Here is a 17,829-nt window from a genome sequence, read left to right on the forward strand (position 1 = left end):
ATAAAAGGAGGAGGGGGAGGGGATGTAAAGTTATGTATATTTAATACCTAGAGCAACTGAGACAGGAAGGAAGGGGGAAGGGCACAACCATTAAAAAAAATGACACAACCATTAAGAAGAACAGGATACCACAAAAACCGGTTAGAACCTACTAGGCCCAGGATGGTGCAAGATCTGACTTCCAGTGGACCTTGAGCCTCATTATATGCTCCTTGTAATACATCAGCATATGCTAAATGACACACCCCCAGGCACATAACAGTTCTGAGGCCAACCATAAAAGGCCAAAATACGGGGCGGTGGTGCAATTCCTGGAAATCTCTGTCCCTTCCCCAAAATAACTGGAATAATCCTCCCACTCCTTAGCCTGTGAAATTACCCAGCCCATAAAAACTAACCACCCCATATTTCAGTGCCGCCTCTTGCCTTCTGAGAAGGCTTACACTGCGGAGTGTGTATCTCTCTAAATAAACCGCTTTCACACTACTATCGTTCACTCTTGAATTCTTTCCTGTGCGAAGCCAAGGACCCTCACTTAGTGGCTGTCCCAGGAGCTCCCCCAAGACCTGGGACATGACCATCCTCTCGTGCCCCGTTTTTCCTGCAACACAATCACTAAAAAGCTCTATTGACAAAGGTTCTTTGCTTGACCAAACTTTAGTCAGGCTCCTGAACCTTCCCCTGGGCCCATCTGTGCACTTCCTTGTAAAACTCAATTTCAGCATAAGTCAGTTTAACCAGAACGTCCTGTCTTCCACATCTGATTGGCTTCCACATCCTAGGTGATGTCTGGTCACGCTGGCCTGTCTGCAGCAAGAATCCTGTTAGGTTGGTCTAGCCAGAATCCCTCCTATCCCTGATGCTTTCTCTTAGTAATTTTCCATCCACTGACCCCACCCTGCTCCTTGGCTATAAGTTCCCATTTGCCCATGCTGTATTTGGAATTAAGCCCCACCTCTCTCCTCCACTGTAAAATTCCATTACAGTGGTCCCTATACCTGTCAACATGGTCCTGAATAAAGTCTGCCTTACCAACTGTAACAAGCGTCGCTGAATATTTTTCTTAACAATATAAAGATATACACTTGACAATGCACTAGGCAAACAGAAATGGAATTCTTCGAACTGTTCAAGTAACCCACAGGAAGTCAAGAAAAAGAAAATGAAGAAGCAAAAAACAGAACAAATAGAAAAAAAAAACAGAACAGACTTAAGCCCTAACATGCCAATAATTACATTAAATACAAATGGTCTATGTACATCAGTTAAAACACAGTGATTGGCAGAATGGATTAAAAAACATGACCCAACTATATGCTATCTAAAAGAAACTCACTTCAAACCTAATGATACCAACAGGTTGGAAGTGAAAGGGTGGGAAATATTTAATATGCAATTATTAATCAAAAGAAAGAGTAGCTATATTTATACCAGATAAGGTACGTCAGAATAAAGAAAATTATCAGAGAGGGGGACATTACATATAATAATAAAAGGGTCAATCCAACAAGAAGGCATAGCAATCCTAAATGTGTATGTCTCAAACAAAAGAGCTGCAAAATATGTGAAGCAAAAACTGACAGAACGGAAAAGAGAAACAGACAAATCAACTACTATAGTTGACAAGTCAGCTACTATAGTTGGAGACTTTGACATCCCTCTCTCAAAAACGAATACAACAATCAGTTAGAAAATAAGCAAGGATACAGAAGAACTCAATAGCACCATCAACAAACGGGAGCCAATCAGCATTTATAGAACACTTCACTAGACAACAGCAAAATGTTTTGTTATTCAAATGGCCACAGAATATATACCAAGACAGACCATACACTGGGTCATCGAAATCCTGGAAGGAGAGGAGAAACTCCCAACAAATTTGAAGGAGTTGAAATAATACCGTGTGTTCTCTGAAAACAATGGAATCGAACTAGATATTAATCAATAGTAGAAAGGTAACAGGAAAATCTCCAAACCCTTGGAAATTTAACACCACACTTCTAAAGTGTGATAAAGAAGAAGTCTCAAGGGAAATTTAAAAATACACTGAAGTGACTGAAAACAAAAATACATTGTATTATAATCTGTGGGACCTTGTTAAAGCAGTAGGGTACCTAAAGCAGGGAAATTTATAGCACTAAAATGCTTACATCAGAAATGCTAACATTTGAGTCTCAAATATATTATCTAAGCTCCCACCTCAAGAACCCAGAAAGGGAATAGTAAAACAAACCCAAACATGCTAAATGAAGAAAATAACATGAGAGCAGAAATCAATGAAATTGAAGACAGAAAAATAATAGAGAAAAATCAATGAAATAAAGAGCTAGTTCTTTGAAAATATCAATAAAATTGAAAACCTCTGAAATGACTGACAAAGAAAAATAAAGGTACAAATTTTCAATATCAGGAATGAAACAGGGATATCACAGACCCTGCTGATAACAGAAAGGATGATAAAGGAAAACAACAAATCACTCCACACACAAAAATTTAACAACTTAGATGAAATGAAACAATTCTTTGAAAAATACATACTACCACAACTCATCCACTATGAAACAGTATGAATAGCCCTATAACCACTAAGGAAGTTTAATATATAATTAAAATACCACACACAACCCAACCCACCCCCAAACCTTCAGGTTCTTATAGTTTCACTAGAGTATCCTACCAAATGTTCAAAGAATGAACACTAATTCTATACAATCTCTTTTAGAAAACAAGAAGAGGGGACACTTCCCAGTTCATCTTCTGAAGCTAGTATTACCCTGAACAAAACTAGGCAAAGATAGTAAAGAAAACAAACAAACAAAAACCACTGACAGGTATCTCTCATCAACACAGATATAAAAATCCTTAACAACTAGCGCTCAGCAAGCCACGGAGTGGGGGGCGGGGAAGGGGGAGCGGCGCTAGCGTACAGGTAACTGTGCCCCTGCCCGGCGTGCGGTGCCCACTGTCCGCTCCCGCTTTTGTTGCTTCACAGCAAGCACATGGGAAATACGGGCAGGGCGAGCTCCAGTCCCCCGCCCACGCTCCTGCCAGGTCTCTGCGTGAGTCTCTGGCGTCCTGCCGCAGCCGGGCCAGCTCGGGACGCCCCGTGGTTCCGGGGGCTCTTAGGGGCCTCGCGAACCCGGCGGGCCGAGGCCGTCTTCCCCTGGGCCCGGCCGTTCCTGTTGGCTGCAGGCACAGACCGCAAGCTCGCGGACGCTGGTGTCCAGTCTCCCTTGACCTTGAGGACCCGGGAAGGTCGTACGAGCCATGGCTATGCCTAGCGTCAGATTGCCCAGCAGCGTTTTAAGAAAACCAGATGCCTGGATTGGGCTCTGCGGAGCGCTACGAGGGTCACCTTCACATAAACACTGTGCTTCCTGGAATCGATACTTGTATTTGTCTAGTACCAAGTTAAATGCTTCAAATTATAAAACATTTTTCCATAACATTTTCTCACTGAGACTCTCAGGGCTTTTAATATCTCAAGAATATATCTTCCCATTTTCCATAAGACTCAAAAGTAGTGTAAGCGGGCTTCCCTGGTGGCGCAGTGGTTGAGAGTCCGCCTGCCGATGCAGGGGACGCAGGTTCGTGCCCCGGTCCGGGAAGATCCCACATGCCGCGGAGCGGCTGGGCCCGTGAGCCATGGCCACTGAGCCTGCGCGTCCGGAGCCTGAGCTCCGCAACGGGAGAGGCCACAACAGTGAGAGGCCCGCGTACCGCAAAAAAAAAAAGTAATGTAAGCTCTAAAAAATCCACTAAAAAGACTCTGCAAAAAGTGGAAGATGAAGGGGACTCATGAGATGAGTGAGCAGGAAGAGGAGCCAGAGGACGACCCCAGTGCGGTCAGAGACCATAAGGACCTGGACAAAGTAGTGCAGTCTTTCCGATATGACGTTACCCTGAAGACGGGCCTAGATATTGGGAGAAACAAAGTGGAAGATGCATTCTACGAAGGTGAACTCAGGCTGAACGGGGAAAAATTATGGAAGAAAAGCAGAACGGTGAAAGTGGGAGATACACTGGATCTTCTAATTGGAGAGGACAGAGAAGCAGAAACAGAGACAGTGATGAGGATTCTCCTGAAAAAAGTGTTTGAAGAGAAGACCAGCAGTGAGAAATACAGAGTGGTGTTACGGCAGTGGAAAAAGTTAAAATTGCCTTAAAAAAGTACACTCAAATAAATGGATTGCTTTTTAGCAAAAAAAAAAAAAACCTTAACAAAATAATAGCTAATAAAATTCAGCAATATATAAATAGAATTTTATATGACAAGAAGGTGTTTATTCCAGGGAAGCAAGGCTGGTTCAAAACTCAAACAATACAATCCATAATATTAACAGCCTAAAGAAAATTCACATGATCATATCAACTGAAGTAGAAAAGGTTTTGACAAATTCAACAATCACACATAATAAAAACTCCAGAAAAATAGGAATTAAGAAACTTACTCAACTTGATAATTTATTTAAAATTTACAGCTAACATTATACTTAATTGTGACAGACTGAATGCATTCCCCCTAATATCGGGAACAAGGCAAGGATGGATGTCTGTCCCCGCTGCTGCTATTCAACATTGTGCTGGGAGTTCTAGCCAGTGGAATGAGGCAAGAAAAGGAAATAAAAGCATAAAAACTGGAAAGAAAGAAAGAAAACTGCCTTTATTTGCAGATGACACGATTGTCTACAGAGAAACTCCAGGAACTGTTTAAAATAAAATAAAAACCCCAAACCCTCCTTAAACTGATGTATGAATCCAGCAAGGTCACAGAATAGAAAATAAACATTCAAAAATCAATTGTGTTTCTTATACTATAAATGGATGTGTTATTATCAAAATTAAAAATAAAAATTATAATTCCTCAAAAAATGAAGTACCTACATATAAATCTAACAAAACACATACAAAATTTATATGCTGAGAACTACATAACAGTGATGAAAGAAATCAAAAAAATAAGTAAATGGAGAAGCATTCTGCATTCACAGATTGAAAGATTCAGATGATAAAAATGTCAATGCTCCCCAAATTGATATACAGGTTTAACAAAATTCCTATCAAAATCTCAGTTATACCCTTTATAGATATGGACAAGATTATTCTAAAATTCACAGAGAAAGGCAAAGGGACTAAAATAGGTAAAATAATTTTGAGAAAAAAAAAAATAAAAAAGGAGGAATCAATCTACCTAATTTCGAGACTTAGTATAAGGTACAGTAATCAAAATTATGTACTATTAGAGAGAGAGAGACAAAAAGATCAACAGAACAGAACAGAGAACCTGGGAAAAGACCCACACAAATATGCTCAATGGATTTTTGATAAAGGAGCAAAAGCAATTCAGTGGGGGAAAGACAATGTTTTCAACAAATGGTGCTGGAGCAACTGGACGTCCACCAGCAAAAAACATGAATCTTGACCTAAGTCTCACACCTTATACAAAACTTAGAGATCACGGACTTAAATGTAAATGGATCACAGATCATGGATTAAATGTATCATGGACTTAAACGTAAAATGAGTACGTAACTATATAACTTTTAGGAAAAAAACAGGAGAAAATCTTTGGGATCTAAGACTAAGCAAAGAGTTCTTAGACTTTACACCAAAAGCATGATCCTTAAAAGGAAAAACTCACAATCTGGACTTAATCCAAATTTAACACTTTTGCTCTGCTAAAAACTCTGTTAAAGGGATGGAAAGACAAGTTCCAGAGTGAGAGGATATATTTGCAAAACACATATCCAACAAAGGACAAGTATCTAGAATATATACTGAGCTCTTGAAACAACAGTGAAAAAGTAAATGGTCCAATTAGATCACAGGCAAAAGTCATGAAGAAACATTTCACATAAGAGGATATTTACATGGCAGCTGAGCACCTGAAAAGATGTACAACATTATTAGTCACTAGGGAAATGCAACTTTAAACCATAATGAGATATCACTTATCAGAATGGCTAAAATAAAAAAAGTGACAACAAATGGTGGGAGGATGTGAAAAATGTAGATCAGTCATACATTGTTCATAGGAATGCAAAATGGTACAGTCACTCTGGAAAAGGATGTAGCAGTTCCCGGAAAAACTAAATAGGCACTTGCCATTCAACCCAACAACTGAATGCCTGTGCATTTACCCCAAAGAAGTGAAGACCGATGTTCACACAAAACCTGTACACAAATGTTTACAGCATCTTTATGCAAAATGGCCCCAAACTGGAAACAACCTAGATGTCCTTCAACAGGTAACGGGTTAAACAAACTGTGGTATATCCAAACCAAGGAATTCTACTCAGCACTAAAAAAGGAATGGACTACTGATACATGTAAAACCCTGGCTGAAGCTCCACAGAATTAATGCTGATAAATCCATTTATATAATTTTTTTGAAATGACAACATTACAGAGATGTAAAACAGATTAGTGGTTGTCAGAGAAGGATGAGAGCATGGGGTAAAAGAGAAGTGGGTTTGGCTATAAAAGGCAACATGAAGGATCCTCCAGTGAAGCAAATGATCTATATCCTATATGTATCAATGTCAATATGCTAGTTGTGATACTATATTATATTTTTACAAGATGTTACCATTTAGTGTAAAAGTACAAGGGATCTCTTGTTATTTCTTACAACTACATGTGAATCTACAATTGTGTAAAAAAATAATATATAAACTTTATGTGCACCCATGATCATAGCAGCATTATTTATAATAAAAGGTGTGTCCGTCAATGAATGAACAGATAAACCAAATGCATTACATACATACCATGGAATATTATTCGGCCTTAAAAAGGAAGGAGATTCTGACACATGTTACGTCATGGATGAACCTTGAGGACGTTATGCTAAATGAAATAAGTCAGTCAGAAAAAGACAAATACCGTGGGATTCCACTTTTATGAGCTATCTAGCGTAGTCAAATCATAGAAAAAGTAGAATGGTGTTTCCAGGGGGCTGGGGGTATGAGGGAATGGAGGGAATTAATTACTTAATTTGTGAGGAATTTCAACTTGGCAAAATGAAAAAATACTGGAGATTGGCTACACAACAATGTGAATATGTTTAACATTACTGAACACTTAAAAACACTACTGTACATTAGAAATGGTTAAGATACTAAATTTTATGTTATGCACATTCTACCACAAATGCATTTTTTTAAAAACTAAAAAAAAAAAAAGGCCTTCACAATGGTGATTTCTAGTGCACTAGGCAGAAACTGTCCTCAATAGAGTGATAAAACAGCACTGATTTATCAAAATCTACATTTTCCTTTCACAAGATGAATACCAAAGCTCATTAGATATTAAATTCACAGTATCTCCTTGTGTGTCATACTGGTCAAAGGTATCAAGTTTTAATAAGAAATATGAGTTTCATCTCCTTTGGGTCATTTGTGTTCAAGAACTATCACAGTACATAGAGGATGCTAAAACATGTGTGCTGAGCACTAGGGCCCATGAGTACGGCACTGAGGGAATAGAGACACCCCATCCCATGTACCCTGGTTAATTCCTTCCTATCCTGAGCCCTCTCCACTCCCCAAGTTTAAAGTCTTATCGAATGCACTGTGCAGACAGCAAACTTGAGATGTGTTTCCTGTGCATCTACTGTCCTTCAGTCTTCCAGCTGCCAGGGAGCCAGAAACAAAACGAAGTCCATACCTTCACACAGCCCATTCTTGTGGGAGGAGATGACTCTGTGGTACAGTAACTAAATTTTATGCCAGCCAATGGAAAGCGTTAGAAATAAAAATGAAGGGGTATGGTGGGAAACCAAGGCCGAAGGCAGAAACCGGGCTGAAAAGAGGTGGGTGAGAGCACCTGCCAGACCAACACCAGCCCCTATCCTGTGAGGACACCTGAGAAAGTAAGCCTCGTGAGGGAACATGGAAGGGGAAAATGCAGAGGAGATTCCCTAACAACTCACTGCACGGTTGTGTGACGGTGCTGAAATAATCTGTGCTTTTTTCCTCCATTTCCTAATACTTCTGAAATAGCTACTACCGTGATTATTATTAAATAAAAAAAAATACCCTATGAAGTAAAAGAGTGAAGAGGTCTCTCTTTTTTCACAGGAAAGGAACTCTAAGATGCCAAGAGGACAACAGACGAGGACTCCAGGGCATTTGTTTTCCACCATCTTTGTCTGCACAAAGGCTCCCGAAGGTGACAAACAGCCAGGACTACACAGGCAGGAGGGATGCAGAAGAGCATCTTACAAACTCATGCCCTTCCTGTATTAGTTTTTCTCTGCTAGGGCTGAACAACCTGTGGGGCAGACAGCAAGCTGGCTGGGGTCCTGGAAAAGCTGCCATGCAGCTTAGAGACAGGCAAATATGGGGTTCTCAAAGACCCTTGAAGAAAACACTCACCGGGGGCAGCTGGAGGGCAGTCACCTGCTGTGCGTCCCTCAAACTCGCTTCCTGAAGAAGGGGAGAGTCTTGCAGGACTGAAAGAGATCAGAAATGGATAGCTCATAAAATCCTGGGTCTCTTTTTTCACCTGTAGAAAGAGGATTACCAGATGATGCACATAAAAAACACCCGCGGGACTTCCCTGGTGGCGCAGTGGTTAAGAATCCGCCTGCCAATGCAGGGGACACGGGTTCGATCCCTGGTCCAGGAAGATCCCACATGCTGCGGCGCAACTAAGCCTGTGCACCGCAACTACTGAGCCTGCACTCTACAGCCCACAAGCCACAACTACTGAAGCCCGCGCACATAGAGCCTGTGCTCCACAACAAGAGAAGCCACCACAAATCACAATGAAGAGTAGCCCCCACTCGCTGCAACTAGAGAAAGACCGCACGCAACAACAAAGACCTAACATAGCCAAAGAATAAATAAATAATTTAAGTTAAAAAAAAAAAAGCACTTGCAAAATAAGGATTTCTGTCACTTTGCTTTCAGACATGTCAGTGGGGGCAGTAACGGGGAATGCCTGGGGTCCAGTTGGCTCTGCCACCAACTAGCTATGTGACTCCCTGAAGGTCCAGGGACGTCAGCTGTATCATCCACAATACAAGGGAAATGAAGGTTAGAGGTCCATGGAGTAAAAGGGGTCAGTAAGAGCTGTTAGCAATTAAGATTATTGTGGGACTCCAGTGTCATATAAATTTATACATTTATAAGTTTATAAATTGCAAAGCTCTTTAAGAAAGACTATTATCTCTATCAGATGCTCCTGGAAGAGCACCTCCCACAGTGCCCAACCACCACCCCTCAAAATGTGTACACACTGTAGTACTGGGATCATCTCACTCTCCCTTATCTTGGGCTCCCAAGGGCTTCTGCTACATTCTCATATGATTTCTCTCCCCTGACCAGCACGTGCCCAGGCTTCTGCAAGAAGTGAGCCACATACCTGGCCCATGGTGCAGCCATGTCGAAATGAGCTGTGTTTCAAAAGGTAGCCCTTTCACAGAATAAGCTGCACTATCACCTCTCAGTTCGGAGAAAATCTGGGAGGTTACCCGCAGCTCATGATGTGAAATCAGTGTCAAAGCTAACATTAGAAGCCAGTGTTCCTCACCTCTCACACCTGGGACATAAAGCGCTCGGCAAACAGCAGGGGCAGGTGTGGCTATCTGGAACGACAGCCTGAGACAGGAGCCAGCTCAGACCAGTAGTGACACTTGGGTGGGGGTGTGTGAGGAGAATTCCCCACGGAAGGCAACCTCATCACTCCACTGCCAGAAGCTCAGGCTAGGTGGGCATGGATTCGAGGAAGGCATGATTTAATCCGGCTCTCATACCTGCCACCTTCTGGGGTATAAAACACAGCCCTACCCTATCTTTCACCATGATAAGTGAGCACATCGACGCTTTAAAGATTCCTTTGGACAGCTTTCAGCCTCTAAACAAAATCTGTATTTGGGGGAAAAGCTTCAAGATTAGGAACTATATGGCTTTTACTGGAAGTGCTTCCCAATGATACATCACCTGAACGTTTAAGGTGTCAATAGCTAACTCTCATCATGCCTACTTTGTCCATTCATTATTGCTCAAGGAAATGGAAGTGTTGACCCTTTTGATCCAAAGCCCATCCATGGTAGCTGGATCATCTCAGAACTTCACCCCGAAGCGAGTAGCCTGCTACAGTTCCTGAAGCACCTCCTCCTCCTGAGGGTCCTGTCATGGCCATCATCAACCTGCATAACCCAGGCTGCTTGCACATGCATTGTTTATTTGGGCAAATGGTTGTTTCTCATGCCTGTGGTTATGGGCTGAATTGCATCCCTGCCAAATTCATATGTTGAAGTCCCAACCCCCAGTACCTCAGAATGGGACTAGATTTGGACATAGGGCTTTTCAAGAGATAATTAAGTTACAAAGAGGTAATTGGGGTGAGCCCTAATCCAATATGCCTGAGGCTCTTATAATAAGAGATTACGACACAGACACACAGAGGGATGACCATGTGAGGAAACAGGGAGAAGACGGCTGTCTAGAAGCCAAGGAGAATCAGGTCTTAGGAGAAACCAACTCTGCTGATACCTTGATCTAGGACTTCCAGCTTTCAGAACCGTGAGACAATAAATTTCTGTTGTTTGAGCTGCCCAGTCTGTGGGACTTTATTATGGCAGCCCAAACAAACTAGCACATCTGTCTTGACTTTTAACCAAGGAGAGGCTGGAGCGTTAATTTGATTCGTACAGAAATCAGTATAGTTTCACACATAAAGAAATGTAATATGTAACTTTTAAAAACTGAAAACCTTATCACAATGACAAGGACAACTTCTGTGAGTCGTAAGAACGCATTCCTGGTCTCCTCATGCTTTCTTTTTCCATCTATAACTATAGCACAACTGTAGCCCAAGTCTGCCCAAACTAACCCTCACGCCCTACAGGTCACTTCCTTCAAACTGAGAGCACCACTTCTTTCCACGATGATTAATTACTTCAACTAGAAATCATGGGCAGGAATTCCCTGGTTGTCCAGTGGTTAGGACTCCATGATTCCACTGCAGGGGGTACGAGTTTGATCCCTGGTCAGGGAACTAAGATCCCGCATGCTGCATGGCACAGCAAAAAAAAAAAAAATCAAAAAAAACCAAACAAACCATGGGCAGCTCAGGCCCCCTGTTCAGTATTTTATGGGTATCCAGGCATACCTCATTTTATTGCACTCTGCAGATATTACTTTTTTAAAAAACTGAAGGTTTGCGGCAACCTTGCATCAAACAAGCCTACTGGTAACATTTTCCCAAAAGAATTTGCTCACTTCATGTTTCTGTGTCACATTTTGGTAATTCTTATAACATTTCAAACTTTTCCATTATTGTATTTGTTACGGTGACCTGTGATCAGTGATCTTTAACGTTACTATTGTAATTGTTTTGGGGTGCCGTAAACCATGCCCATATAAGACAACAAACTTAACTGATAAATGTTGTGTGTGTTCCAGTGGCTCCCACACTTCTCTCCCTCTCCTCGGGCCTCTCTATTCTGTGAGACACAACAATACTGAAATTAGGCCAATTAATAACCCTACAATAGCCTCTAAGTGTTCACATGAAAGGAAGAGCCGCATACCTCTCACTTTAAATCAAGACAGAAATAATTAAACGTAGTGAGGAAGGCACGTCAAAAGCTGAGACAGGCTGAAAGCTAGGCCTCTTGCACCAAACAGCCAAGCGGCAAATGCAAACAAAAAGTTATTGAAAGAAATTAAAAGTGCTACTCCAATGAACACACAAGAAAGCAAAACCGCCTTATCGCTGATATGGTGAAAGTTTTAGTGGTTTGGAGAGATCAAACCAGCCACAACCTTCCCTTAAGCGAAAACCTAATCCAGAACAAGGCCCTAGTTCTCTTCAATTTATTAAGGCTGAGAGAGGTGAGGAAGCTGAAAAAGAAAAGCTTGAAGCTAGCAGAGGTTGGTTCACGAGGTTTAAGGGAAAACGCCAGTCTCCATAACCTAAAAGTCCAAGGTAAAGCAGCCGGTCATCCAGAAGATTTAGCCAAGATCATGAAATGAAGGTGACTACACTGCACAACAGACTTTCAGTTTAGACAAAATAGCCTTATATTGGAAGAAGATGCCACCTATAGGGCTATCAGACCTAGAGAGAAGGCAATGCCTGGCTTCAAAGCTTCCAAGGTCAGGCTGACTCTCTTGTTAGGTGCTAATGCATTTGGTGACTATAAGTTGGAACCAGTGCTCATTTACAATTCCAAAACTACTAAAACTTCCCTTAAGAGTTATGCTAAATCTATTCTGCCTGTGCTCTATAAATGGAACAAAGCCTGGATGACAGCACATCTGGTTACAACATGGTTTACTGAATACTTTAAGCCCACTGTTGAGATCTACTGCTCAGAAAAAAAGATTCCTTTCAAAATAGTACTGCTTTTTGACTAGTCACCCAAGAGCTCCCTGATGAGATGGACGAGATTAACACTGTTTTCATGCCTGCTAACATAACATCCATTCTGAAACCCACAGGTCAAAGAGTAGTTTCAAGTTTCAAGTCTTATCATTTAAGAAATACACTTCACATGGTAATAGGTGCCATACACAGTGATTCTTCTGATGGATCTGGACAAAGTAAACGGAAAATCTCCTGGAAAGGATTCACCGTTCTAGATGCCAGTAAGAACATTCACGGGAACTCCCTGGCAGTCCACTGGTTAGGACTTGGTGCTTTCACTGCCGGGGCCCAGGTTCAATCTCTGGTTGGGGAACTAAGATCCCACAAGCTGCGCGGCACAGCCAGAAAAAAAAAGAACATTCATGGGAAGAGATCAAAATATCAACATTAACAGAAGTCTGAAAGAAGGTGATACCCATCCTCATGGATAACTTTGAGAGGTTCAAGACTTGAGTGGAGGAAGAAACTGCAGATGTGGTGGAAACAGCAAAGAGAACCAGAATTGGAAGTGGAGCTTGAAGATGTGACTGAATTGCGACAATCTCATGATAAAACTTGAATGGATGAGGAGTCGCTTCTTATGGACGAGTAAAGAAAGTGGTTTCTTGAGATGGAATCTACTCCTGGTGAAGATGCTGTGAAGACTACTGAAATGACAACAAAGGATTTAGAATATTATATGAACTTAGTTGATAAAGCAATGGCAGAGTTTGAGAGGACTGACTCCAATTTTAAAAAGAAAGACGTTCTGTGGGTAAAATGCTATAAAAGAGCATTACGTGCTACAGAGATTGTTCGTGAAAGGAACGATTCAATGGATGAGGCAAACTTCATTGTGGTCTTATTTTAAGAAATTGCTAGTCACCCCAACCTTCAGCAACCACCAACCTGATCAGTCAGCAGCCATCAGCATGGGGGCAAGACCCTTCACCAGCAAAAACATTTCATCGTGCTGAAGGCTCATATGATAGTCCGCAACAAAATATTTTCAATTAAAGTATATACATTGATTTTTTAGACATAATGCTATTGGACACTTAATAGACTACAGTGTAAACACAAATTTTATATGTACTGGGAAACCAAAATTTCATGTGACTCACTTTATTGAGATTATCTCCACTGGACAGACCAGGAAACTGAGGCTTGCAGAGTTTAGAAGCATGCCCTGGGTCATACCTGGAGGATTCAAAGCCAAGTGTATCTGCTGCCAAAGCCACCTGACTGTGGCCATTGGTGCATTTTGTACAGATATTCAGACACGTCTAGCCAACATCCATGCTCCAAGTCCTGAAGATATCACCCTATCCCCTAGGAAGCATTTTTATATTTCTTTGCAACATTATAACAATCCTGAGAGCGGAAGTTGTTTGGCTGGGGAAAGAGCGGTTCACAGAGACAAGAGGACATGGCCATGCTCAGCTCCCCACATGGGCCCTAATGGGACGGCGACGGTGCCCAGCTGTCCCCAGACCAACAAAGCCCAGAGGTACGCCCTCAAAGAGACAAGATGATGCAGCCTCAAAAACACCTACCCATAGTAGAGGTCCCTCTTGGCAGACCTGGCGCCCATGAAGAGGATACTCTCATGAGATTCTGATTGAATTGCTCTAGGGAAGAACCAGATGCTGAAAATGGTTCCAGGCTACTTAGGGGGAAGGAGAGAACTACAAATGTCAAGAGCTACTTCCAAGTGCACAGGACTAGGTACAAACATCACTTCCCCACTCCCTTGGGCTCCCTACCTGGGTCCCCGCTGAGCTGGCCCGAGAGTCTGCTTGGAAGCCCGGGGCCCTGAGCCAGGGCCATGGGCTGGGCGTCCTGGCTCTTTGCAAGGTCACTCTGGGGTTCTGCTGGCAGCCGCTCCTGCTCCTGGTCTGGAGGGCTGTCCCCATCGTCAATCACCACGGGGTCTTCACAGTGCTTGAGCTGCAATCCCAGAGAGGGCTTTTCAGAGCTCGGTGGAGAGGTCCCTGGCCAGATGAGGACCAGCAACTGTCCCAGGGACTGGACAAACCCCTCCCTCCCTGGGCCTGCTGACTGTTGACTCTACCACTAGAAGCTCAGTCCCAGCCTTGTACAGGGCTATAAAGTGCGGGGGCGGGGGTAACGTAACCATGCCACCAATTAGGGCCTTTAGGGAATGGAATCTGCTTTTTTAGGAAACCAAACTTCAATGTGGGCATAACCGAAGCACATAGCTCTAGATGGAATTCCTCATCCCTGGCCAGGGGACGCGTGACCCCACCAAACCATCAAAGCACAAGGTGGCCCTCCTTTCCACACCTGCTGCCCAGCCCCACTCTCTCCCTCTCCCTTCCCATCCTCCCAGCCAGCCCAGCCCAGCCCCCTCTGCTCACCCATTGCCAGGGTCTCCCCGGCTCTCGTTCCAGTGCCTCCACAGCAGCCACAGCCTGATCGCCACTCTCAGGTTCCTGGGCCCGCACCCAGCCCTGGATCTCCCGGGGCAGGATGGCCAGAAACTGCTCCAGCACCAGCAGCTCCAGAATTTGCTCCTTGGTGTGCCTTTCAGGCCGCAGCCAGCCCCGGCACAGGTCCCAGAGGCGGTGCAGGGCCTCCCTGGGGCCCGCCGCCTCCTGGTAGCAGAAACGTCGGAAGAGGCGGCGGGAGGACTCGGGGCTGGGAAGCTCACCCTGGGGGCTAGGGTTCTCTCCCGGTGGGCTCCTCATTTTCCTGGGCTCCTCACTTTCCTTCGGAGCCAAGACTCGGGGGCACAGGGCTGTGGGCATGATGGGATTTGATGGGGGTCAGCAGCAGAAGACGACCCTATTTCCAAACAGAAATCACTGGCTTCAATGTTCTGGTCTCCTGCAGTAGTTTTTTGGGGGTGGTGATGGGAAAAGTGAAAAAGCCCACAGAGACCAGCCCTTGGGAGAAGCCCTGGGACATGTGAGAAGTGTCAGTGTGGATGATCCTTAAACAAAGGGAGAGAAGGAATGACCCCATTCCCAAAAGCATCATTTTGTGATTCCCCTAACTGGGTGACTGGACAAACAAGGCAGGGAGTCCAGGAGAAAATCAGTGGCATTTCAACGTGGCACTGGCGTTCCAAGCATCCCAGGAGACCAACAGGGCCGCATGCAGGAGAGAGATGTAATTAACGCTCTGTGGTACCTTCAGTGTCCAGGTCCTCCTGGAAAGGACCTGAAATGGACGAGCTGAGAAGGCCGCTATCTTGAGGCTTCAGAGCCAAAGTCACCGTCCTTGCCCTTGAGACCTTTACAAAATGAGCTAGAAGGACAAAGACAGACATGCACAGGAAAAGTCTTCAAAGCTGATCCAGGAAATTCATCCTGCTGGTGGCTAGGGCTGACGATCAGTGCTAGACCAACACAGACTGAGAATCGGCCTTGCTCAGTGGAATATGCACTGGGAAGCAGGGAATAAAGCAGACAGCCTAGAAGATCCCCAGACAAGAGATGGAGAAAGTCAAAAGAGGCAGCCACATCCTGAGTTTCCTACAGAAAAATAACATTATGTATTTAAAAACATCAGTGCTTTCAGATGAACCTCCACCCAACTCACTGAAGTCTGAATAGTAAACTTTAGCGTATACTTAACGATGTCTGGACCTTCCACCTGGCCTCCACCCATCTTGCCTTCTCTTCAAACCACAATGAAGAAAACCACACACACCTCACAGACCTTTCTCAGGCAGAACAGAGGTTGGGCACTCATGGCACAGCCTTCATATCTGTAGGGTGGGGCTCAGGGGCCCCTCCACCTCCCCAGTGAACACATACAGAGCGACATCAGAGAGTAGCGGCCACTACTCAAAACTATGGGACCCAGGGAAAATGAATGGCACATGGGGTCGCACACAGTCCCCCACCACCACCATAAGGCCTCTGAGATCCTTGGACATGGTCACTTGCCCTCCTCACCAGGTTTATGAGGCTCCCCAGCACGCCAGCACCTTAATCTTAACAGCTCAGTGCCCCCACCCCCCAAGGGTTCCATGCAAAACGCAGGCCTCGTTTCCATTTCACTGGAAGACAAGTGTTCTTCACAGAAGAACAACAAGGCCACTGAATGGCAATCAAAAAAACCCAAATCTCTATAGCTCTTTGCTTTCCAACATAAAAACAAATACAGACTGGCATAAAAGGACTTTGAGGGTATCTGGCTGGACACGCTACAGCTTGCCCCGCCTCCGGATTTCCTCCAGTGTCTGCTCCTGCATCTGACACCCAATCTCAGCCTTACTCACTTGCCACGTTCCATGAATTCAGCCATCACACACCTGCAGGGCCTCTAGGTTCCTCAGGTCTGCACCCAACCTGTGCCCCACCCTCAGTCAGTACTCAGATACCCGCTCTCGGGCATCTGGCTCTAGGCTCTGCCCATCATCCCTAACCAGACAGCCGTGTTCCTGTCACCCTAGCACCTGGCACATAGGAGTCTCAGAAATGATGTGTGATGAATGAATTAACGTTGGTCCCAAGAGGATCCCACAGGGGGGCGGGGCATGCTTAAAGAAGCTCTAGGCGGAGGAACAGAGCTGGATCAGCAGAAAGAGGAGGGGATGGGCATTTTATGCCAGGAAAAAGGGCAAGCCTTTCCTCGCTCCAGGTCTCTCTTCCTTTTCCCTCTCTCCCTTTCCCTCCCTACACATACACACATCCACCTCCACTTTACCCAGTTCCCGGCTCCTCACCTCACAGCCTGGAACTCCTTCCCTGCGTCTAACTCAAATCCCTCCTGCGGCGGAAGTCTGCGGCAGCAGCTCCTCATCCTTCCAGCCCGGTCCCCCGGGTGTGCTTCCTGAGGCGGGTTCTCTGCAGAGGCCACTCCGTCCCTGGCTAGCCGAGCCCCCGTCTCCTGCTCATCCAGAAAACCACGGCTCCGCTTAGGAGGGAAGAAATGGTAGCAAATGGAGGCGCCTGAAAAACAACATTTGTGTTGTCTTATCCCCCTCCCCGGAGACTCACCGCACGGCTCCTGGAAGCGAGGCAGGGCGCGCGGGCCACAGAAGCCTGGGCCGCCTGGGCCGCACTCACCGCCGCGCCGCGTCCCAGTTGGCGGGCCGTGCAGGCCTGACCGCCTCCGGAGCCCGCCGGACGCGGAGGAAAGGAAAGGCCGAAGCCCTCCGGCTCCCTCCCCTGGGACACTTCCTGCTCCGCTCTAGGACCGGGGAGGTCTCCGCATCTCAGTGGTTCGCTCCTCCGCCCCCCGGCCGAGGTGTGCGCTGGGGGTGACATCCGACACCCCCGGCCCGGCCCGGCCGGCGCGCCCCGCCCTGCCACGCCCCGCTCCGCTCCGCTCGCGACCCGGCCTAGGAGCTTGGCCGGGGGCCTTGTGGGTCAACCACACCGCCTCTGCCCTGCCTCCCCGCGGGCTCGCGCGGGGGGCGCGCGTCGAGGCGGGGCGGGAGGCCGGGTCGTCGAAGGCTCAGCTAGGACCGCGCCTGGAGGCGGGTGGCAGAGC

The 17,829-nt window shown here is 45.2% G+C and overlaps 2 protein-coding genes across 7 annotated transcripts in view; one reads left to right on the forward strand and one right to left on the reverse strand.

The window, feature by feature from the left end:
• Positions 1 to 17,582, reverse strand: part of ZNF496 (zinc finger protein 496) — a 40,806-nt gene extending 23,224 nt beyond the window's left edge. The window contains exons 1-6 of one of the 6 annotated variants that reach the window (XM_029216021.1): positions 17,403 to 17,582; positions 17,060 to 17,285; positions 15,517 to 15,633; positions 14,742 to 15,168; positions 14,127 to 14,310; positions 8,379 to 8,455 (exon numbers count right to left, since the gene is read on the reverse strand). In XM_029216021.1, the coding sequence (XP_029071854.1) occupies positions 8,379 to 8,455; positions 14,127 to 14,310; positions 14,742 to 15,131 (651 nt within the window). In that variant the 5' untranslated portion in view covers positions 15,132 to 15,168; positions 15,517 to 15,633; positions 17,060 to 17,285; positions 17,403 to 17,582. The other 5 variants (XM_029216024.1, XM_029216026.1, XM_029216022.1 and 2 more) reach the window with 5 other exon arrangements.
• On the forward strand, positions 3,262 to 4,166 carry LOC114891755 (uncharacterized protein C6orf203-like). Its single transcript, XM_029216043.1, is given in 3 exon segments — positions 3,262 to 3,542; positions 3,736 to 3,798; positions 3,800 to 4,166. Coding segments are annotated over 3 exon segments (705 nt in total). The 5' UTR covers positions 3,262 to 3,267.
• Positions 17,583 to 17,829: the final 247 nt, after the last annotated feature.

Source organism: Monodon monoceros, unplaced genomic scaffold (genome assembly GCF_005190385.1).
Source record: "Monodon monoceros isolate NGI ecotype Baffin Bay Population unplaced genomic scaffold, NGI_Narwhal_1 Super_Scaffold_12, whole genome shotgun sequence".
In the NCBI taxonomy this organism is placed as follows: domain Eukaryota; kingdom Metazoa; phylum Chordata; class Mammalia; order Artiodactyla; family Monodontidae; genus Monodon; species Monodon monoceros.